The sequence below is a fragment of the Serinus canaria genome, chromosome 24, assembly GCF_022539315.1.
Source record: "Serinus canaria isolate serCan28SL12 chromosome 24, serCan2020, whole genome shotgun sequence".
NCBI classification, from domain to species: domain Eukaryota; kingdom Metazoa; phylum Chordata; class Aves; order Passeriformes; family Fringillidae; genus Serinus; species Serinus canaria.
The window spans coordinates 7,240,787-7,261,978 of record NC_066337.1 but is presented as its reverse complement, the minus strand read 5'-3'; the positions used below and the strand labels follow the sequence as shown (position 1 = coordinate 7,261,978).

At 51.6% G+C, this 21,192-nt stretch overlaps 4 protein-coding genes and 1 long non-coding RNA gene across 7 annotated transcripts in view; 1 reads left to right on the top strand and 4 right to left on the bottom strand.

The window, feature by feature from the left end:
* Window positions 1–71: 71 nt before the first annotated feature.
* Window positions 72–3,644, top strand: IFT46 (intraflagellar transport 46). 2 transcript variants are annotated; one of them, XM_050983449.1, is made up of 11 exons: window positions 72–142; window positions 297–464; window positions 538–674; window positions 923–997; window positions 1,096–1,189; window positions 1,517–1,645; window positions 2,021–2,142; window positions 2,225–2,291; window positions 2,535–2,595; window positions 2,872–2,957; window positions 3,305–3,644. In XM_050983449.1, the coding sequence occupies exons 1-11, from the start codon at window positions 98–100 to the stop codon at window positions 3,398–3,400; spliced, it is 1,080 nt and encodes a 359-aa protein (XP_050839406.1). In that variant the 5' UTR covers window positions 72–97; the 3' UTR covers window positions 3,401–3,644. The 2 variants fall into 2 exon arrangements, with proteins under 2 accessions (XP_050839406.1, XP_050839407.1); XM_050983450.1 differs by lacking the exon at window positions 297–464 and having other exon boundaries at window positions 83–142.
* Window positions 1,119–1,920, bottom strand: LOC127060414 (uncharacterized). Its single transcript, XR_007779436.1, has 2 exons — window positions 1,876–1,920; window positions 1,119–1,685 (listed from the first exon to the last, which is right to left on the bottom strand). It is a non-coding gene; the product is annotated as an uncharacterized LOC127060414 (long non-coding RNA).
* Window positions 3,645–3,885: 241 nt separating the features above from the next.
* On the bottom strand, window positions 3,886–6,227 carry TMEM25 (transmembrane protein 25). The gene is given in 6 exon segments (XM_050983448.1): window positions 3,886–4,360; window positions 4,458–4,544; window positions 4,646–4,933; window positions 5,001–5,495; window positions 5,498–5,806; window positions 5,890–6,227. Coding segments are annotated over 6 exon segments (1,338 nt in total). The 5' UTR covers window positions 5,975–6,227; the 3' UTR covers window positions 3,886–4,286.
* A 251-nt stretch (window positions 6,228–6,478) lies between these two features.
* TTC36 (tetratricopeptide repeat domain 36) lies at window positions 6,479–7,628 on the bottom strand. Its single transcript, XM_009097793.4, has 3 exons — window positions 7,456–7,628; window positions 7,022–7,210; window positions 6,479–6,952 (listed from the first exon to the last, which is right to left on the bottom strand). Exons 1-3 carry the CDS (start codon window positions 7,562–7,564, stop codon window positions 6,684–6,686), a joined length of 567 nt encoding a protein of 188 aa, XP_009096041.1. The 5' UTR covers window positions 7,565–7,628; the 3' UTR covers window positions 6,479–6,683.
* Window positions 7,629–7,857: 229 nt separating this feature from the next.
* The window catches only part of KMT2A (lysine methyltransferase 2A), a 40,574-nt gene continuing 27,239 nt past the window's right edge, over window positions 7,858–21,192 (bottom strand). For both annotated transcript variants that reach the window (XM_030232111.2, XM_030232112.2), the window contains exons 27-36: window positions 16,475–20,756; window positions 16,087–16,167; window positions 15,513–15,577; window positions 14,961–15,131; window positions 14,366–14,440; window positions 13,921–14,095; window positions 13,428–13,535; window positions 12,912–12,995; window positions 12,405–12,534; window positions 7,858–12,069 (exon numbers count right to left, since the gene is read on the bottom strand). In XM_030232111.2, coding sequence (XP_030087971.1) covers window positions 11,794–12,069; window positions 12,405–12,534; window positions 12,912–12,995; window positions 13,428–13,535; window positions 13,921–14,095; window positions 14,366–14,440; window positions 14,961–15,131; window positions 15,513–15,577; window positions 16,087–16,167; window positions 16,475–20,756 — 5,447 coding nt within the window. In that variant the 3' untranslated portion in view covers window positions 7,858–11,793. The remainder of the gene's footprint in view (window positions 12,070–12,404; window positions 12,535–12,911; window positions 12,996–13,427; window positions 13,536–13,920; window positions 14,096–14,365; window positions 14,441–14,960; window positions 15,132–15,512; window positions 15,578–16,086; window positions 16,168–16,474; window positions 20,757–21,192) is intronic.

Below are 21,192 nucleotides of genomic sequence, written 5' to 3'. Positions count from 1 at the left end.
GGCGGGGGCACTGGCACCTCCCCTCCGCCAGGGGGCGCGCGCGGCCAGGCCGTGTGGGCGCTGTTGCCGCGGGCCGGGCGCGGCGGGCGGAGTCGCCATGGCGACGGCGGCGGCGGCGCGAAGCGAAGCGAGGCGGCCGGAGGTGGGACGCGGGGGATACGGCGGGACACAACGGGACGCGGGGGCGCGGGCGGAGGTAGGGCACGGGACACAGCGTGGCAGCACACGGCGAGCGATGGGTGCGGGCGTCGGGCCGCCCCGGGCCTCGCCGCCCCTGAGTTCGGCTGTCGGCGCAGCCCCGCCCGGTGGAGAACCAGCCGTACGACGAGAGCCTGGAGCTGCCTGAGGCCGATCCCGGAGCCCGCTCGCCGCGGGCGGGGGCCGCGGGCCGCCTGCGGGACTCCCGTCGGCCCGGGGTGTCCGTCGGAGCGGCCGGGAGCGGCGGCCGGGGCAGCGGAGGGAAGGTACGAGCGCAGCGGGCGGGGGCACGGCCCGGTGAGGCTCGGTGATATCCCGTGAGACCCGCCTCTCGTCCAGGAGGAGGCAGCGGCACAGTTCCCCGGCTCAGCCACCTTCAGCGAGGATGACGACGAGGACGATGAGGGCTCGGAGGAAGATTCCTCGGAGAGCGACTCGGAGGAGGACTCGGAGGAGCACGGGGCCGCGCTGGAGGGGTGAGCGGTGTTCCTGGCCACAGGGGCCGGGCTGAGGCTGGTGGGTGCCTTTCGGGCCCTGTCAGCTCCACCGGTTTCCCCAGATCCCACGAGTGCGAGCAGAGTCCTGGACATCGGGACAGGCAGTTCCTGCCTCCTCCTCCCCGATGCTTCAGGGTGGTGGTTCCTCCAGCTGGTGAACCAGTCCCGAGCTTGTTTGCTGTGCTCAGGAGAGGCTAATTCTCGCTCTACTCTCTTCCTTCTTTTAGTGACTTCAATCCAGCAGATTTTGACTACCTGCAAGTGTCTTCTGAAATCAAAGATCTCTTTGAATACATCAAGAGGTGAGTGGAAGGGTTTTAGCCTGCTCTTGGCTCTCCTTTGCGTCAATTATTGCAGCACAGTTTCTAGTCACTTATGCTGTGGTGGTGTTTTTTTCCAGATACACTCCCAAAACAATAGAGATTGAGCACAAGCTGCAGCCTTTTATTCCAGACTTTATTCCTGCTGTTGGAGATATTGATGCATTCCTAAAGGTACAGTTTCCTCAGGTTCCTCTCTCTGTCCAGCCCCACGAACCGAAACAGAACACAGGCTCAGAGCATGTAGGCAGCCAGGCCGTGCGGCCTGGGCTCTGCTCTGTCCCTGCTCTGTCAGACACAACGGGCAGACCTGGGAAACTACACTGGTAGTTTGGTCACCTCCCAAACAGCACTTGGGTAACTTGAGGGAAAGCCTGGGTTTTCCTTCTCCAACACCGTGTGCTTTCCAGGCAGCACTGTACATAGAATGCACATGTGAGAGCGCCCAGAGGAAGGCACCTGCCCTGGATCCCCAGAGAACAGGGCTCTGTTTTCCTGCAGGTTCCTCGTCCCGATGGCAAGCCTGACAACCTTGGCCTGCTGGTCCTGGATGAGCCCTCAACCAAGCAGTCAGATCCCACCGTGCTCTCTCTTTGGCTGACAGAGAACTCCAAGCAGCACAACATCACAGTGAGTCAGGGAGAGGGAGGTCACACTTGCTGCACGTTTCCTGCAGTAAAACATGGTATTTTACTCTTACAACTGAGAAATTTACTTTAAAAGCAGCAAAACCAGACCTGTTGCTTTAATCCATAGTTTTAAACTGCAGTGAATCTGAGCCTTGCTTCAGTCAAGTCTTGATATGAGCTCTGGGTCTGTTCACTTCAGGTGATGCTTAATTTCCTTTTGGTTGTTCATACCCAGTTTTAGTTGGCATTCTGCCCGCAGAAATCCATTGTGCAGCTGGAAAAGAGAGAAGGCCTGGTTCACCAGAAGTGAATGCAGCTTTCCCAAAAAGCCCCAAAACACCGTGAAACACTTTCAGGTTTATATTTGTGTTTTAAGCAGCAAATAAAAGTGAAGAGTTTGGAGAATGCAGAAAATAACCCTAAAGCCATTGAGAGCTGGATTGAAAGTATTAGTGAACTGCATCGCTGCAAGCCTCCTGCCACAGTCCATTACTCCAGGTGAGGTACTGGATTACTCCTGATGTTGGCAGTGGAAGGTTGTGTTCGATCCTGAAGTTGATGTTCTAATCTTCCCTGGCAGGCCAATGCCTGACATTGAGACCCTTATGCAGGAATGGTCACCAGAATTCGAGGAGCTCCTGGGAAAGGTATATTGTCTGGGTGACCAGTAGTTAGCTCAGCTTGGTCTTAGAAACCATCTCCCTTGAAAGCTGGGTGCCTGCTCCATCCCACAGCCCAGGCCTCTTGGGCTTGTTCCTCCTCATGGCTCCGCCCTTGGCAGAAGCTGGGGAGCAGCCCGACATGGGAATTCCCAGCTGCTGCCCCGGTGGCCTCTGTATGCTCACAGGCTCGAGCAGTTGGAGCAGATCTGACAGCCCCATCTGTTGCAGGTGGGTCTTCCGAGCGCAGAGATGAGCTGTGACCTTGCCGAGTACATCGACATGATCTGTGGTGAGCTGGGGAGGCTGTGCTGCTGACACAATGTGATGCTGGCCTGGCACTCTCACTGAAAGCCAGGGAGCTTTAGCTGCAGGCTCAGCCCCAAGCACTCGGGATTATTCCCTCTGATTCAGTGGGACATGGGCTCTTGTACTACAGGGGTCTGCAGTCTTTGGTACCTGGAGCCCCAGGTGATGGTGGGCAGTGGGGAGTTCGGCCCCTCCTGACAATGCTGTGTGTGGGGCAGTGCAGACCAGGTGCCCTCACACGCTCTGATCTCACCTGCAGCCATTCTGGACATCCCTGTGTACAAGAGCCGGATCCACCCTCTGCATGTCCTCTTCTCCCTTTTCTTGGAGTTCAAGAACTCGCAGGTATTCAGCTCCACCCAGGTGCTGCTCACCCAGCTAGCAGCACTGCACAGCTGGGCCCTTCACATTTGGCTTTGTGGTGGCAATGGGAGTGCACAAAGGACTGGTCGGCCCCAGAGAACACCTTCTCAGCTGATCCTCTCCCTTGTGCCTCTGCCTGACACAGGGAGCTGGGCTGTCTTCTGGCTGAGGTGTCATATTGTTCAAGAGGCCAGCACAAGCCAGAATGCTTCTCCCTGGGCTGGCTGCTGAGCACACAACTCAGGGTGTTGCCAGCGCATTCAGATGCATGTGTGTGCTTTAAGCAGTGGGAGTCAAATATTTGTATGAGCATGTTTTTTTCCCTGCAGCACTTCAAGCCCCTGGCTGATGGGCAGAAGGGGAGGAGCCCACCATCCAACCCACCCTCACAAGCTGCGGAGGAAGAGGTGTTGAGCTTTAATTGATGCTTCACATCAAAGCCTCATCTCCTGACTCACTCTCTGCCACTGGACACTGAGGTGTACCCAGAGCAGGTTGGGAGATATCACACAGCAAATCAGAAGCCTCTCTGATCTTAGAGACATTGCTGGGCTGCTCTTTGTTACGGAGTAGGGCTTGACTCACCATATTTGTTACAGAAGCTGCCTAATGCCTCCATTTTTGACTTGTTCCCAAGGAGTTCGGCATTAAACCAGCCTTTCCCAGTGTCAGGCTCTCTGTGCCACAGGTGCTGCAGAGCAGAGGCTCCTTGAGCACACACTATAAGGGCTGGAGCAAACAGGAATAAATTCTGCATTCAGACACAACACTCAGATCTGCTCAGGGTGTTGCAATCTCTGACCTGAAGATCTTGAATCTCCTCTGCTCTTTATTATTGAACCCCCTTTCCTGTTGAGAAGAGTCCCTTAGCTCCTGTCAAGCAGAAATAACTTGTGCGGCACCACAGAGATGCTTGGATTCAGTTTATTGCTGTTGGGACAGCTCTCCTCAGCCCCTGCTCCATTGACCTCCCACCTGTCTGCCACAGCAGCAGGGACAGGGGCAAAGAAGATCATGCAGCAAGTCACAAACCTGCTAAAGCAAAGCTGGTGCTTGGCTTTACCCCAAGAGGAATCGCAGTGCTAGAGCCTGGCTATAAACAGTTTTGATGCGTTTTGATTATAACAGAATATCAGTAAAGTTCAGGGACTACATAAAACCATGCCTTGGCTGACGGTGCAGCTCCCAAGCCCTGCACAGCACAGAGCTGGGGCTGGTCAGCTGCCACTTCCATCACGGCCTTCCTGGCACCCTCAGCTGCTTGGCTCCGGAGGCTGCCACAGCCCTGGCTCCTGGGCACCACACTGCAGCTCACAGCCAGATCTCCTCACTGCTCATGCTGGGCACTTTGTAGATGCGCCCAGACATTGGGAGCTGGATAAAACCTGCAGGACAAAGAACTCATTGCATGTTGGGGCAGCCACGGCGCTCCCTGTCCCACAACACATCTTTTAAGGCTGTTTGCCCACCTGCTCCCCTTACCAAGCTTGCTGAGGACCAGGGAGTTTTCCAGTCCCAGCAGGGCACTTTCTTCTCCCCTAGCACTGGCTCCTGCATCCTTGGGGGAAGCTGCAGGGAAGCAAAGGAATGAGAGCCAGGTCATCTATCCCTCACCCAGACAGGACGTGCAACCCCACACGTCTCGCTGCACTGGCCCATCAAGGTTTTACCTCCATCTTCCTGCGCAAGGTCACCAAGGTACAGGTTGGGTGGCAGGGACTGGGTCTGGCGGGGCAGACGTGTGCCCTGGGGCTGTGGGGGCTCAGAGCTGCTGCAATAGGAGCACTGGCTGGGTGGGCTGGGTCCTTCTTGCCCCGGACCACGCACAAGCTTGGGCAAGCGGCATGCCAGGCAGGCAGCACAGGAGCCCAGGCTGAGCAGGGCGGATAGGGCCAGGGCTGCTCCAACGGCAACACCCAGGACAGGCAGCTCCACACGGGCATCCAGAAGACCTGCACCTGCAGTGCAGACCCCTCAGCACCCTTCCACGCAACCATTGCACCATGCCCACCCCTCAACAGTTACCTGTGGGCAGGAGAGAGGCAGTGGTGATGCCCACACTGTTGGCTGCACTGATGGAGAGGTTTCCAGCTGTGCAGTTGAGATGGATGTGGAGTGAGTGGTTGGCCAGGCCTGGGTAGCTTGTGGCACCCAGGAGGAGAAACTTGGAGGTGTTGGCCATCACATGCCCATGCTGGTCCATCCAGGTGATGCTGGCAGGTGGGTTGACTTGTACCAGCACAAAGAGCACCAGGAGAAGGCCAGCGCCCTTAAACTGCTGGTAGTAGGCACCTTCCTGCAGGATCTCTGGCTTATCTGGGTAAAAAACAGGCAGTGAGATGGGGAGGAGGGATGGGGACAACCCAGCTAGGAGCAGAATTTGTCTCACCTGGGTCTGGGAACACTTGTCTACCTTGTTTGCACAGGACTGGCAAGATGCTGCCATGCTATGGCTGCAATGGATGCAGGTTATGGTCCTGCCAGAGCTGGATGAGAGCCCCACACACCCTCCCTCCATCCCAGCAGGCCAGCACGGTGGACCTTACACTGCACATTGAGAAGGATGGAGGTGTTGTAGGTCTCACTGGAAGTTGGGATGGTCGGGGAGCAGTTGAGCTGGTGGTCGGAACGCTGGCCGGTGAGGGTGAGGATGCTGGCAATGTCTGCAGTTGAGAGGTTGACTTCCCGTTTCTGACCGTTGAGGTACCAGGCCAGCGTGGCACCGGGGGCTGGCCAGGGAAACCAGCAGGTGAAGATACGACTCTCCCCCTCCTGCAGGGTGCAGGCTGATCGCGGCTGCCTGTCAGTGGTGGGGTCCACTTCCTCCAGTGCTGCCAGAGAGCCCCCCACACATCAGAGCTGTGGCAGGAGTCCTGCTCTGGGAGTCATGCACCGGACCCCACCACAGCCTCACCTGCCAAGCAGAGCGCCAGGAGGCTGAGCAGCAGTAGCAGCAGGAGAGCGAGGGCAGCCCCCGGCCAGCCGCTGGCACACCCCATGTTATATCAGCCGTGCTCAGCGCTAGGAGAGAGGCAGCTAGAACAGGGACGTGGGGGCGTCCACCACGCTGGGCCCCGGTGTTCCAGCACGCAGCAGGGTCGGAGGATGTGGCCCAGCCGCACCTTACCTGCAGCATTGCTGCTACTGTGTCCAGCCCAGTCTGCAGTGCGGCTCTGCGCCTGGGCCCCGGCAGGCAGGGCAGTGCATGCGGCGCAGGGGCGGTCCCCAGCACGGCTGCGGGCGTTCGTCCGTCTCGCCGGGGCCCCGTCGCCGCCTTCCCCGAGCGCGATTGCTGCGCGCAGCCGCGGGGTCGGTCCCGCCGCTTGCGAGAGCGGCCGGAGGCTACCCGGCCGAGACGGGGTGTGCGCGTCCCCGCGCCTCGGATCTCTCCTCTGCAAGGAAGAGGGCTCAGACTTGCACCTACCGCGCCACCCACCTCACCGGGGCTGTGCACGCTTGGGAATCACACCACAATGCCTGCAATGCCACAAGCAGAGCCCAGGTGCTGGGAACAGAGGGAGCTTTATTCGGGGTGGAGCAGAGCGAGACAAACACAGCAAGGTGTTTTGGTATTTTCCAGTCCCTGGCTGTTAGCCAGGAGGAGGAACAGGAGCTCTGGCAGCTGAGGTGGACCTTTTCTGGCCACCAGGACATGTCTGCCTGGCCAGCTCAGGAGCACGGCTCTATCCGGCTCATCTCCTGCCCGTCTCAGTCGCTTCCGGTTCCATCGGGGTTGCGCAGCCGGCCGAGCATCTCGCAGAGCATCTGGTTGCACAGCGCAGAGTAGGGGTTGAGAAGCACGAGCTGCTGTCGGGCGAAGGCGCTGCCCAAGCGCGCTGCGCGCTCGAAGTCCCGCCGGGCATCCTCGTCCCGCGCCTGCAGCCGGTGGATGAGGCCGCGCTGCACGAAGCTCTGGCAGGCGGCACGACCGCAGCCGCGGCTCAGCCGTATGGCAGCGTCCAGGTCCTGCAGGGCACCTGGCAACGAGGGGAGGCGTTGGTAGGGGCTGGGGCTTCCAGAAGACCAGCCGCACCTGCGCTGCTCACCTGCCACGTCTCCGCGCAAGCGCAGGGCCTGGGCCCGGTTATTGTAGCCCGAGGCGCGCTCGGGCAGCAGGCGAATGGCCTCGCTGAACCGCTCCAGGGCCGTGCTGATGTCTCCTGACTCAGCCGCAGAAACCCCCTGCAGCTCCAGCTCCCGGACTTGATCCAGCAGCTCCAACGGAAAAGGTTCCACTGTTGCAGTGCAAACGGGAGCTCGTGACTGGGAGGTGGAGGCAGCAGGACGACCCACGGGGCCCAGTCCCACTGCCACCCTGCACTCCCTGTGCAGAAGGGAACAGACACAGGGCAGGGGTGCTGATGTCCATCCTCAAGCAGGCACTGCTCCCAGCCTGCAGAGCCTTCTTCCCTGCCCACCTGCTTGCCCTATGGGGACCCTGCTGGCAATTCCAGTGAGAACCTAATGCAGCATCACTCACCTTCATCCTGGACATCCTCCTCCTCCTCATCCAGCCCTGGGATATCCCCAAAAGGGGTGCTGGGGTTGAAGATGGTCTGCAGGACGGCCCTGTCGTTGGCTGTGGCCATGCTGCTGTGTCAGTGAGGCCTGTGACAAGGCTGCAGGCACAAGCAGGCTGCCACAGCCCAGTTAATGTTCACCCTGCCTCATCCTATCGCAGCCTGGGCTGAGGCCCCACCGCCCGGCCAGTGCCCCCAGCCGTGACCCAAGGTCACTCGCACACACCAGAACCGAGGGCTCCTCACTGAACACCCTGCACAGCCCTTGGTGCTGGCCAGGGGCTCCCATCCCTGCTGAGTGTCCTGGAGAAGAAGCAGCTTCTCAGTTCTCAAGAAGAAATGGAGAGAGCCCTCTGCAGCAATAAACTTGACATGTTTATTAATTAAACTATCACTTAAATAAAAAAAAGTGCATAGAAAATAAACATGTTTAAAAACTCCTTTTTTTTTTTTTTTACAACTATGTACACTTTTTATTTTTACATTCAGTCTTTTGCAGAGCTTTCAGCATTTTTTTAAACTATTAAAGTATTTCCTTCTTCCCTGTGGCAGGGAGTTAACACTGATGCACTTTAGACACGTTTCCTCTTTTTTTTTAAAAAACCCAAAAAACCGAAGCAAAAAAACCAAAAAAAAACAAACAACCAGTAGATTGGAAGAACACAAGAAAAAAAAAAGTTTTGTTATACATGATAAGTTGTCAAGAAATGTATTTCTAGAACATAACCTTGCCTTTGCAGAGCTTTTTTTTTTTCTTTTTTTTTTTTTTTGTTTTTTGTTTTTTGAAACAATTATTCACCTATCTGTAGTTACTAAAGAGACTGTAAGTTCAATAAAAGAAACACCACAAGTATAGTTCTCGGCCGATAGACGAAGCTACTGTACCTTGTTAAAAAGATACCAGGAAAGCACAGAGCACATTATTCCCCTATATGTAGGTGGTACCCCAACATTCATAACCAAAACGAGAGGAAGGAAAGGAAGAAACCAAGTTGTACAAGTACTGACTGTAACAAGAAGGGCCAGGAAAGGCCAAACCACCCGCTCCCAGCTTCCGGCCCTGGCTGCCAGTGGGGAATGAGCAGCAAGGCTTTCCTGGAGCTGTGAGCAACTGTAACACAATCCTTATATATAGTGTTAAAGAGAATTAAAAGCCATGAACCGATACTGAACTAGGCTTCATTACACGGTGCATTACTATATTAGTTCCTATATATATTGTATTTATAGTTATAAAAAAATTTGCAAGTGTTGAGAGTGGACCAGTGTATGGGTGAATGGCATGATTCTGCACAGACCGTCCTGCTGAAGAACTTGGTATTGCTTTGAAATGAAAGAAAACCAGAAAAAAAAGACCCAGCCCTTTGCAATGACCCGCTTCTCCTTTAAAAAAAACATGTCGGTTTGTACAAAAAAAAACCAGAAACGCCTTAAGTTCCTTTTTTAGTATTTTCAGATACCATGATCTGCGTCAGTCCTTATAAAATATACATTCATACACGGGGAGCTGGGTGCTCCTGGCCAGCCCGGGCCGAGGGCAGGCAGGCTCAGCTGCCCTGGTGTCCCCAGGAGCCCGGGCTGGCCACGGCAGGTGCAGCTCCCTGGGGTACAGACAGTTTCACTGGCCACAGCGGCTCCTGCTGAGGCAGCCGCGACGGGAATAGCAGCAAAGCAGGCAGCCCGCTGGCTCGGCTGGTCCCGGCGGGAGGAGGTTGCCTGGCACTTGGCTCTTGGGGACTCCTGAGGCACAGCGCTCCCCTTGACCCTCCTTCCCACTTCTCCCCACGTGGGGTGGCTCTGGGCAGCGCTTCCCAGTGGAACCTCCTCCTGCAGCCAGGAAATCGGGGAGCGCGGGGTGAGAAAGCATAGCTGAGCTCTAGGATAAATCCAGGGGCTTTGCCATGGCAAGGGCTATGCCCCCGCCCCGCGTCAGAAACGGAAGGAAAAGGGCCAAGAGCAGCTGTGCTCCGGGCCGCGGGGCCCAGATCCCCAGGATGGGCACTCTCTGGGCTCCTCAAAGTATGTGCGTTCCCAAACTGTCAGTGCATCAAATCCTCTCAGTAACAAATGCAGCCTCAATGTGACTTTGCTTTCAACAGTTACCAACAAATCATCCTCACACAGTGCAATAACAAAAGGAAATTGGCAGGTTCTGAACCTCCGAGCGCTGCTGCTCCTTCTCAGGGCAGAGGAAGAAGTCTCAAGACCAGAGAGGTGTGGATGGGGGATGCCCCTCTGAGAGGCCTGGGGAGTCAGCAGGCACTCCCAGACACTTCTCCACCAACTGCCAGTGCCGGTTCAGAGCAGCCCTCGGATACATCAGCTCCGGGAAGTGTGGCTCCTGTAACAACTGCAACTTAACCACCAGAAAAGCTCAGAAAAGCGAGGGTGCTTTCTGCTTTCCCTTCTGCGCAGAAAAACCTATCTGCCTGAAGGACAGACTGTGGCAGGAGGTGTGTGTCTCAGACTGGCCGCCCAGCAAAGAGGTATTGAGAGTCAGGTCTCATCCTGTCTTGCTTTTCCTTTCCAAACTCTTGCAGGATACCAGCATGGGCAAGGCAGAATCAAACTATCTGCCCAAGTCACACACTGTCCTCCCACAGAGCGAAACTCATACCATGCAGGGCAGCTCTCCCTCCTGCCCCATCCTTATGGGCAAATACAGTTTAAGGTCCAGTCAACCCTCCCGGAGACAGTTACTGAAGTCAAAAAGGCAGAACAAGAGTAGAAAACAAAACTAAAGCAACCCCCCCACTGGAGAAAGGCTCAGACTGTGTCCAGCCAGGTATTTCCTAGAACCATCCTATGAAAATAAAAAAATCATTAAAAAGAGATTCTCTTAAATTAGGATAATACCACTGTAAAAAGCCTCGTCATAAGTGCTTTCCCCTATGAAGTGCTTCTCATAGAAAAATATACAAAATATATTTACATTTATAAAACCTTAAATACTAAACTGTAAACAGAACAGAGCAGAATCCAATGTTGTCACTGTCAGGCTTGGGTCTCTCATTTGTCTCTCTCTGGTTTTGCTCTGAGGCACAGGGCAGACCCAATAGGGAGGAGGACTCACACTGCTCCAACCAGGACAGTGGTGTCCCTCAACCTGCTCAGACCTGGCCTGGTTCCTCATCCACTGTGCCAACGCCTCCCGTATTTCCTATGCGTCTCAGGATGCTGTGGGCGAGACCAGCTGGCACTTGGCCTTGCCTTTGCAGAGAACTCTGGCTCCGTTTTGGTGTCCTTCTGTGTCTTCTGGGGAACACAACATGACTACACCCAGACGACTGACCATGACAGGCTGCAGGGCCACTCTCCTGCCTGCCCCTGCCAAGCCTGGGACACTGTGGCAGGCAGAGCAGAGCGGGTGCCTCCACACCAGTCCTTCCCAGCTCCTGCTCTACAGCAGTGTGTGACCAAGGCCGGGCTGGCTCGCACTCCCTCCTCTCTCTAGAGACCTCGGCTCCTCGAGACACTGCTGGCTGGCTGCGCCAGGAGCTTGCTGGACAGAGGAGGAACCCAGCTGCTGGAAACAGAACCCAGAGGACTACTTCCCTCCCACATGGCCACAGAGGGAGTGTTGGTGAACGGGAGCCTTTGCTGGCAAAGATTTACAGAGCCCCAGCTGTTGGCACAAGCCCTCTTTGCCAAAGAATGCCAGGAGCTCCCCTGCTCTCAGGCAGGGATTTCAGAGCAATATGTCAGCCAAACTCTTCTTGTGTCTAGTTGTGGGCTGTTCTTTTCTGCTGTCCTCAGGAGCAGCCAAGCCAGCCCACTGTGCACCTACTCCCACTCACACATAGTGTTTCGCAGACATGCAGTCCCCGGGGGCCACTGGCGAGGCACAGACCTTCTCCCCAGGAGGCAAGCTCAAATACTGCACTACCCAACCACGGATTCAGCCCTAGGAAGGAGAGCTCTGGCCAGGAGACTGAGAGGGACATGACCCATGACTGCTGCCCTGTACCTGGGCCTGGGGTGACCTCCCCTCTCCTCTCCACTCATTAGCCCCACGCTGAGAAACAAATATGGGGGCGGGGGGAAATGAGAATAGCAAAAACATAACCATGCTGATCTTCTCCAGCTGCCCATGTCTCTCACAAGGGTGAGTGTGCACATGCGAGACATGAAGATGTGGACTCGGACAAACACAGCCGCCAGTCTCAGGTCCCTGAGCCCAGTCCATCTTCACTCCTGCTTCTGGCCTCTCTGTCCCATCTGAGTGGCCGGGGAGGGGCTCACTCAAAGCTTTGGTTCACCCCAGGCCCTGCAGGGCTCACTTGCAGCTGATGGAAGTTCTAGTTTAAAAACTTCCTGCACTTCTTGGCACCACAGTTACAGGGCAGTTTGTTGCTGGCGTCTTCAATGGGGAACTTATAGTCGTAAGTGAGCTCTTCCCCTCGGTAGATTTTGCGCATGGCAAAGATGACAATGTGTTTCTGGCCATCGATGTTGATGACCCGGGAGTAGCAGTTGGGCTCACAGGAGTGGTTGATGAAGCGGGCTGCGTTCCCGTGCATGGTGGCATCCACCACCTCGGAGTCATCAATGCGAAACATGTAGCACCCAATGCCCTGCGCAGGGAGGACACAGGAGGATTAGTGCAGGCAGGGCAGCACAGCAACCCCAGCAGACAGCCCAGCTCTGAAGCTGGCTCTGCAGCCACTCTCCACTGGGCCTCACACACTCCTGCCTGAATAATTTCAACCCCACATTCACTGAGACTAATCTGAGACCCTGTCCAGACCACAGAATGGAAAGAGAAGTGCCTCTAAAGCTCCAGCTAGAATGAAAATAACACAATTTGAGATGACCCCAAGAGAATTTTCATATAGGCCTATCTAGCATATCAGCCACTATCTAGCTCTCCCAAACTCTTTAAGAACATCTACAAAAGCCCAAAACTCACCTTACTGTCGTAGTATTTCTCTCGTTTGTCAGTGAGGATGGAGCGAATGACATTGCCTGAATATTCGATCACCATCTCACCTGCATCGATGTTCCTTTTGCAGAACAGACCTCGGCCATGGATAGGAGACCTAAAATGCAATGAGAAAAGCAAATTATTTCAAACAAGACAAGCAAAGCTCAAGAACATCAGATTGCAAAGGCTGCAAAAAACAGACTGTGACAAGGACCACTGTCGTACTGTTAACCCTTCTCTAAGGGAACGCTAACAAGAACACCACCAGGTCACTCTGCCTACACCTGAGCTATTGCCAAGGTAAAGCCAGCAAGGAGCAAGTGGTCTGTGCTGAGGATTACTTTTCAAATACATAACTTGGGCAGAGAGAAGGAAGAGGGAAACAATCTCAAGGCTACTTTTCCCCTCAATTTTGCAGTCTGGCTTCACAGAAGGTTTCCAGTTTCCACCTTCCCATATCCTATGGGCAGTGGCACCAGAGCAAAACCGTACCTGTAGACACCAACTGCCTCCTTGGAGGTCTTCTTCAAGTGCCGGAAGCGCATGGGCATTGGCAGATCCATACTGGTTGCCCTCCTGGAACAAAGAGGCACTGCTAAGTGATGACCTGTATTTGAGACTCTGTGCCATGTATTATCTGGGGCACTTTCCAAAACGGAGTAATTTATACACTGTGACACTGCAGCCTACAGATAACATAATCAAAATAAATGCAGTGTTTTCATATATATATCTAAAAGATATTTTCCTCCCTTTCCTCCTCAAATTCTCATCAGATTGTTTTCAGTGGCAAGGAAAAGAAGCATTTGAAGGCAGACCAGTCTGGTGGTCACCTTCAGCTGTCACTTGCTTTGTTATTGCAGAAGTCACCTCTATGTCTGGCAGTGCTTGGCAGCTTTCAATGTTTAAATACCCCTCAAAGCACACAACCCTTAACTAAGTGTGATCTGCTCATTTTAACACCCCAACGCTATTTTCCCCTTTGAACCTTTAAGCTCTGCTGCATACCGGGCTGATTTCAGCTGCACTTCTTCTTCTTCCTCATCATTTGGGTTGTATTCTGGTGGCTGTCGGTGTTTAGATGCCAAGAAATTAAACATATCAAATGCAGATTTCCTGCAATTTAAAGAGACCAAAGGGAGTTTTGTTTTACTGACTGAAAATAAACATGATTGCCACAACAGTCTGACATGTTTACTGTCTCACATCTCCCCTACTCTGCCCTCCCTTAAAGCCTGTGCATCACAGCAGACACAGCAGGCTCTGAGAACCTCCAGTAACAGCCCCAGCCAGGAAAGCTTTGTTAAATCAAAGGGCCACAAAGTGGCACAGGAAATTGTGCAGAATTCGAAGATGCTGAATGGTTGATTTTCATGTGCCAGTTTTTAACATTTATCTGAGAGCTTTAGTGCTGCAGAGATTTGTTGCTCCTGCCCTGCCACAGTGTAAGTTCTGGAGCCAAAGGGCCATTAGTCCCAATACTGATAAGGCTCACACTTGCCTCAGGTGGACTTCGGCCCGAGCAGAGCCATGTGGGTTCAAAGGAGGTTCATTGGCCTCCTCTGGCTTGTGAAATCTGAACTTGTAGTTGTGGCAGTGCTTTGCTCCATACAGTTGCTCTATCAGGAACACAACAGTATCATGGATAATCCCCAACATCCTCAAACCATTCACACCTGGAACAAGAAATAGAGGACAACAAACACTAATTATCACTGCAGACTTGGAGCAGGAAGATACAGCAGCTTGTCACAAAGAGCTGGGACACCACACAACTGTCACAGCAGCACTGTATTAGCTATTGCATTCTGTGTGAGAGTTTCTAATCCTTCCATTGGGAAGAAATTACCCTCCATAAAGCCTGTAGCAGGTTAACTGGAACTATTAAGAGTCTAAGACCCACAGAAAGATCTGTTTGCTCTCCTGTGTTCAGCACAGGCTGTTACCTGCAAAGGACAGCTGCTTCAGGCGGGCGTTTGAACGGGCCTCTTGCACCTTGTCAGTCAGAGACTTCCAGGCATCTGCAGCACACACATAGATGACAAATGGTGACAGGGTATCCAAGTGCAGGGATACTAATATTTAAATAAACTAATTGGAGAATATGAAATTTCCAACTTTCCACAGGCCATAAATTAAGATCCTTGGATTCAACTGCTTTTATCCTCTTGAAAATTCACACTGGCATAAGGCAGGGTGTTCAGCAATTGGTCTGGAGGAAAAGTCTGGATACCCAGTACTCCACTGTGTGATCCACACTGCCTGTTTCTTGACAAACTACGGTTCAACACCATTGGTCATTTGATAAAACAAAATGCATCAGGGATATATATAATAGGTCACTGAATATACTATGTTGCAAAATAAAAAAATAATAGAATCCAGACATAAACAGGAACTAGGATTGTTTTAGGGCTGTAAACCAAGAGATTTCTCTTTCTCTTTTTTTTTAATCTATAAATGAAGCAAATAAGAGGTCCTCAGAAGTAATGATTTTACTTCTAGTAAGGACAGCTAAAGCCAACACTATGCGATTCTCACCTTCAATGCTTTCTGCGCAGATCTGAAAACCATCATCACTAGAGATCTCAAAAACCAAACCTTTTTTTGGTTTCTTTTCACCAAGACACTCTTTTCTCTTTTGTTCTTGCTGAAGCCAAAACATAAGAGGGGAGCTAAAAGTGCTCTCTTCTTCCTCGAGAGCTTTTGAGCCTAGAAAAGACAGAAGTCAGCACGAAGATCAGAATTGGAAAGAATGATGATTTTTATACCTGGTGTTCCACGATTGAAAATAACTTACTGACTTGCCTTTTCACCAGCAAATCCAGACAAGGAAAAAATTCTACAGTGTTGCAGTAAGAGTATGAAATCTCAAGTGCTGAAATTCTCACAAACTAAAAACAGAGACAAAACTACTTGTCCAAGATCTACAAGTGGCAAACAAACCTTTCCTCCCCTTACAGCAAGGGTAACAAGCTAATAGCTCTGACCCTTTTCCTGACAGAACAACAAACACAAAAATCAGATCTTCAAACATCACTTTCCCAGTCCTGGAGAATTCTGAGACCAGGTGTTTTTGAAAAAGTAACATACCTGCATTTTCTTGCTCATTTATTGAGTTCTGTGTTGATTGAGGTTCTGGGACCACAGTCGGTTGCCTTGGGAGAGAAGGAGGAGAACATGGAGAAAAACAGCTAACAACCTGCCTCATTTCTTCATCAACCCTGTGCAGCAGTCTTAGACAGATAAAAGAATCTTTTTCCAGATCAAATTCTCTGACATCAATTCAGTTGGAAATGAACAAACAAAAATATTCTACTCAGTAGCATTTCTGTTTGCAGCCTCTATCAGTCTGTGGGCAGCAGCCTAATTCCAGACAGCCTGTGACCCGCTCTCTGTGTCAGCCCCACTCAGGATTAAGGTGCAGGCCAACACACAATCAGACACCGCTGAATGAGCATCTCCTCAGCATGCACTCAGCTTCCCAGAACTGCATGCAGCTTAATGCAAAATGATTCCATATTGCATCAAATTGTGACTGTACATTCCCCACCAAAAGCTCCCCAGGCATTTTAACTAGGAATGCCAGACTTCCTACATTCTCCAAACAAACGTCCATCAGCTCAAGCAAGCAGAACCACATTAGAAAGGTCTCTTCAACCCTTACCCTGCAGACTGCCCATGTGGCTTCTGCAACGGCTGATCTACGCCGGCTGCATCCTGCGCATCTGCCTTCACAGCAGGAGTTCTGGAAGGAAAAGATTTGGGAACATTCAAAGTATCTGCCAACCCATGTGTGCCATAAATGAGACTGGAAAGCAGGAATGTATCCACTGGGAGTTGCCAACAGGGATTTGGCAGTTCTGCAGAATTACACAAGTAGCAACAACAGCTTGTAAGATACACAGAACCAGATCACGCTTCCAGCTCTGCATCAGAATCAAAAGTTGCACTTCACAATTTGCCTTGACTTGCACAACTGCTGGAGAAACTAGTGCAAAATTCTCTCATACTGTTACAAAACCTCAGTGATGAGCAAAACCAAACTCTCTTACCCTGTAACCGAGACCGGAGGTACAGCAACAGCCCCTTTTTCAGGAACAGGAGCTTCAGAAGAACCAGCCCATTGGTGAGACGTTTTGTGCTTCTTTCCATTTCCTTTGTCTAATAATGGCTGGATGCGTTTGACTTTTGGCTTCATTTTTGTAGCACCCAGCACAGAGCTACTCGCAGACTGATGACCAGGTGATGGGGAGCCTCCTGGAGACGCTGAGCTGGCATGCATCACTGATGAGGAAGCCTTGCTTTGTTCAAGTCCGGTATTGCTTGGAACATCGACTAGCTGTGGAAAGCTTGACAACTGTGTTGTTGCTGGAACTGTGCTAAGGTCCAGCTGGGAGGATGCAACCCCGGTTTTGTTGGCTAAAAGCTGTGTCATGTGCTGAAGCTGGTACGAGCCTTCTGGGTCAGCAGATGACGGAGTGACTGTCATGCCCATTGTCTGTGCTGAGGGTAGAACACATATGCTTGATGCAGCTGTCATGGCTGCTGTAGACGGAGTCTGAGATGCTCCCAGCTGCGAAAACATCCCAGAACTTGGTGGTAAAGTCATATGCTGCTCCTGAATACCAAGACTTTGCTGACTAGCTTTGATCAGGAGGTTGCTTATTGAACCAAGGTCCCCCAATAATCCAGGGCTTGTTAACGTTACTGAACTTTGTCCCAAAACGTGACCAGGAACTGACCCACCAGTACTAGGGGCTGCTGTGGCCTGCATGGATACGACATTCAGCACCGAGGAACTCGACGTTAGGCCTGATACAGGCCCTGATGGGAGGTGACTGGCATCTGCACCAATAATGCTGGGAGATGTGCTGACTGCAGTAGTGGTCCCACCTTGTGGGAGCAAAGATGTTTGCTCGAAATACATGACCCCAGACTTTGACCTTTTGATAATATTGGGAACGGTTCTATGGGATGTTGAATTTGCAATGGTTCCCAAGTCCAGGGGGTGGTTAGAAATCTGGGAAGGAGCAAAATTAATTAAGGTCATGTTGGAAACCATATCAGAAGGAGCTATAGCAGAAGGGGTTCCAGAAGGAGCCAACTTCTTGTTCTTCCGTGACTGCAGACGAGATATGGGCCGTTTCTTGCCCAGGGCAGCAGCTGGTGTAGAAGCAGCAGTACCAAGGTCTGTCCTCTGACTAGCTTCAGACACTAAGAGCTGAGGATCAGGGGGCGGCTGCACCCCGATTAGAAGACCTGGTGAAGGACTGCTGATGTTTGGTGGGAAGCCTGTCTGAGCAGGCGTGGAGAAGGGATGTATATGCTGGTGATGGGACATGGGCAGTATACCCTTGCTTGTGGGAGGGAATAATGACTGGGATGGAGGCAAGCTTGGATTCAACCCTGTGGTCAGTGTGAGCCCACTCCCCATGGGCCCCAGCACTGAAGTGTTGGTTTCCATCACACTCTGTGCAGAACTAACAGAAGGTGTTAACTGTATCTTTTGGGTGACACCATTGGGAAGAGTTTGGAGGACGTACAGGGGCTGCATGTTTTGATTAACTACCAGAAGTTTTTCTGCAGCTGGCTTGAGGTGTGGTGGTGTTGTCTGCACCGCAGCATTGGAGATTTGGGAGGGGCCAGGACTGTCAGTGGAGTTTGGCACATACTTCTGGCTCTGGAGGGGAACAGTGGGTGATACCGGCACCTGGATACCTGGAGTCCCGCTGTTTCTTGTTAAATCTTGGTTGCTGCCATGCCCTTGCTCAACAGGGCCGCAGGCTGGGCTGGCTATATGCTCTGCATCTATGTGACCCTGGATGAAGTGATCAGGAGTCATGTGTCCTTCGGGGCTTGGGTCTACCCCTGGACTCAGGAGAGCTGCGTCGCCTTCTCCTGAGGCAGATTTTTCTGTGACTGTCACTCTCTTCTCCCCAGACTCTGTGGAAGGCAAGGCAAGCATTGACCTTTCTCCCGAGGAAGAAAGTGAAGACTCTGAAATGACAGCAAGCCTGTTGTGATTTTGGCTGGGCACTGTAGGGCTGCGAGTGGTCAGAACAGAGAGATCAGAAGGAAGTTCCAGTGGCAATTCAAATTGCTCCTCTGCAGATATGGAGGAAGAGACACTGCTGTCCACTGGTTCAGCGGTGGGCAGCTGCTGGGAGAACACCTCAAACAAACCCATATCCTTGCCACGGTTGCTGTCAAGACCTAAACCTTCTCCAAGCGTCAGGAGTTCAGATGATGAGGACTCTGGGCTTTCTCCCAAGGCCTGCATAGATGGTGTGTTCTTCAGCACAAAGTCCATGATGTCAGAAGGGAGTATGTTCCCACAGTCATCACTGTTGTTATTGTCAGAGTCAGATTTCAGAAGTTCTGTGTTGAAAGTGTCCAGTAAGTTCTTGTCAGCAGGTGTGCTTGCGTGAGCCCTGCGGCCTGTTTCCAATGAGCTCAGCTGTGCTTCCAGAGAGTCCTGACCCTGAGCTTTAACCCTGCTCACAGGGTGGCAGTTATCAATCTTGGGGTCGGTCTTGTGGACGGTGGAGCTCTTGGTGACTTGCACTTTCTCACCAGCTTCTTCAGTTCTATCCAGCTTTAAGTTCTCTGTCCCATTCTCTTTGCCACTCCTTTTAGTTACCTGGCTGACTTTTCTGGTTGTTGCTGTGACACTTGTATCACTTTCAGTTCCATCATCCACACCATCGAGCTGTGAGATTTTTGGAAGATCACACTGCTCCTCCTCCCTGAATAAGCTATGGGATGCGAGCCTCTCCTCTGTGTTTGAGGAAACCACAGTCCTTGTGAAATTGTAGTAGTATAAGTCGTCTTCATCTGATGTGCTCAAGTCATCTGCTCCATCCACTTGTCCTTCTGCAGACCGCTTCCCTCGCTTCTTGCCAGTTGAGTTACTGTAAAAGGGAATGTCTTCCTCTCCATAGGACCTCACACCATACAGAGGAGTCAATCCAAAGAACATATTGGATCTGGCCCGAGCACTTCTCCTTGGATACCTCCGCTTGTATGAGCCTTCTTCTTGAGCTTTAGCACCATCCTGGAGCATCAAGCTGTTATCTTGAATGGCCAAATTTTCATATGTGTTATTCTGAGATTCCTGTGTTGGTGGTTCATTTGGGGGGTTCTCTTCCAGGCTTTCTGAAGCTGAGGAGGGCTCTGTCAAAGCAGCCAGGTCTGCCCCTGCAGACTGAGTTTCAGCATCACTTTCCTGCTGTGCATTTTTAGACTGGTTTTCGCTTTCCATTTTGAGAGGAGTCAGAGTAACTTTAACGGTGCGTTTCCTGGGTGCCTGCAATTCCTTAGGGGCTGCTTCAGCCTGCACTGCAGTCCCTTTAGATGGCCCTTGTGAAGATGGAGACTTATCACCAGCTTTTTCAGCAGGAATATTATTACATAACCTCTGACTAATTTGTTCAGTTGCCAAACCCTGATTGCCAAAGTCTGGTTTCAGTTCATCACTGCCTACTGCTTGACTCGTCTCTATAAGAGATTTCAGGGAATGCTTCTCTTTAAAGCTGTCTTTCATTAATTTTTTGCCTTTATGACGTTTGTCTCTGGGGGCAGAAACTACCTGCTCACTTGCTGCAAGAGATCTATTGTTTACTCCAGCAGCCTTCAAGGTTTTTGCATCCATCTCATCAACCACACTTGTTTTCTCTGGCTGTAAAGGTTCCATGTGCTGATCTCTGTCTTTCCTTGGGCCTCTCTGATGCAAAGGTGGAAAGGGTATTGCTTCTTTGGAAGAAAATGATCCTGAACACTCTTGAAAGGTTCCTATTTTATTCATTTCCGTGGCTGATGAACTGGTTGTCTGAGTGGACACTTTGGAGGTTCCTCCAGAAACAAAAGTATGAGACAGATAATCTGGGTCCTTTGAAGTTTTCATTTTCTCTCCCTTAGAAGGTACACTTTTGGCTACTAAATCTGAACTGCTGGAATGTTTCCCTTCTGTAGATTGAGATGCATCCAGCTGGTAAGTTTTATTTCCAGTTGCAGCCACTGTTTTCTGGGAGCCTGAACTGGTAGAGCAACTTTGAACTGGAGCACTTGGAGGACCTGTGCTTACTGACCCCACAAAGCGGTCAGTACTTTTGACAGTAGTTTCATATTCTGAAGAGGCCCCCAGGCTGGAAACTGAAGACACACTGTGCCTGGAGTAAGCGTTCCCAGCTCGTGTAGGGGAAATCATCCGGAGTTTTGATTGTTGCTGTGACAGAGAGGAGGTGCTGTGTCTCCGAGAACCAATGCTCTTCAGTCCCGAGGACAGCAAAGGATCTCCTACTGTCACTATTTCATGGGTCACTGGGGTAGGACTTCCTGAGAAACAAAGGCAAGAAAGACTGTCAGGTGATCTTAAACCTTCACAATGAATATACACCCAATTCCTTCATACAAAACACACAAAAGTAAAACCCAGCAAAACTTTTCAGCCAAACAACACCAACACGTGGTGTTTATACTTTAGATAGATGTTAAAAACCTGATACCTTCAACGAGGAATCAACAAGTTTGTATCTCAGGGTTTGGTATCTCAATTGAATTTTCAACATCAGCTTGAAAGAAAACATTAGCCAGAAACAGCTGCTGAATTACAATACCAGATTTCTAATTCTCTCTGGAAAAATACTGAGGTATTAAGTCCCTAACTGATCTCACAGTGTTTTTGGCTCACTACTACTATATGGTGCAAATCCTGCCTCTTCTTCATCCCAACGGAATGTTTGTTTTAGTTGCACATTTCTCTGCAGGCCAT

Bases quoted from the DNA above. Each gene is read 5' to 3' on its own strand.
- TTC36 (XM_009097793.4), bottom strand. From the start codon at position 7,564: ATGGCCACAGCCAACGACAGGGCCGTCCTGCAGACCATCTTCAACCCC. The intron at 7,211-7,455 runs GTGAGTGATGCT...GCACTGCAACAG, and splicing joins GGAGGATGTCCAGGATGAAG to TGGAACCTTTTCCGTTGGAG. The intron at 6,953-7,021 runs GTGAGCAGCGCA...CCTCGTTGCCAG, and splicing joins CTTGCGCGGAGACGTGGCAG to GTGCCCTGCAGGACCTGGAC.
- IFT46 (XM_050983449.1), top strand. From the start codon at position 98: ATGGCGACGGCGGCGGCGGCGCGAAGCGAAGCGAGGCGGCCGGAG. The intron at 465-537 runs GTACGAGCGCAG...CCTCTCGTCCAG, and splicing joins GCCGGGGCAGCGGAGGGAAG to GAGGAGGCAGCGGCACAGTT. The intron at 2,596-2,871 runs GTGAGCTGGGGA...TCTCACCTGCAG, and splicing joins GTACATCGACATGATCTGTG to CCATTCTGGACATCCCTGTG.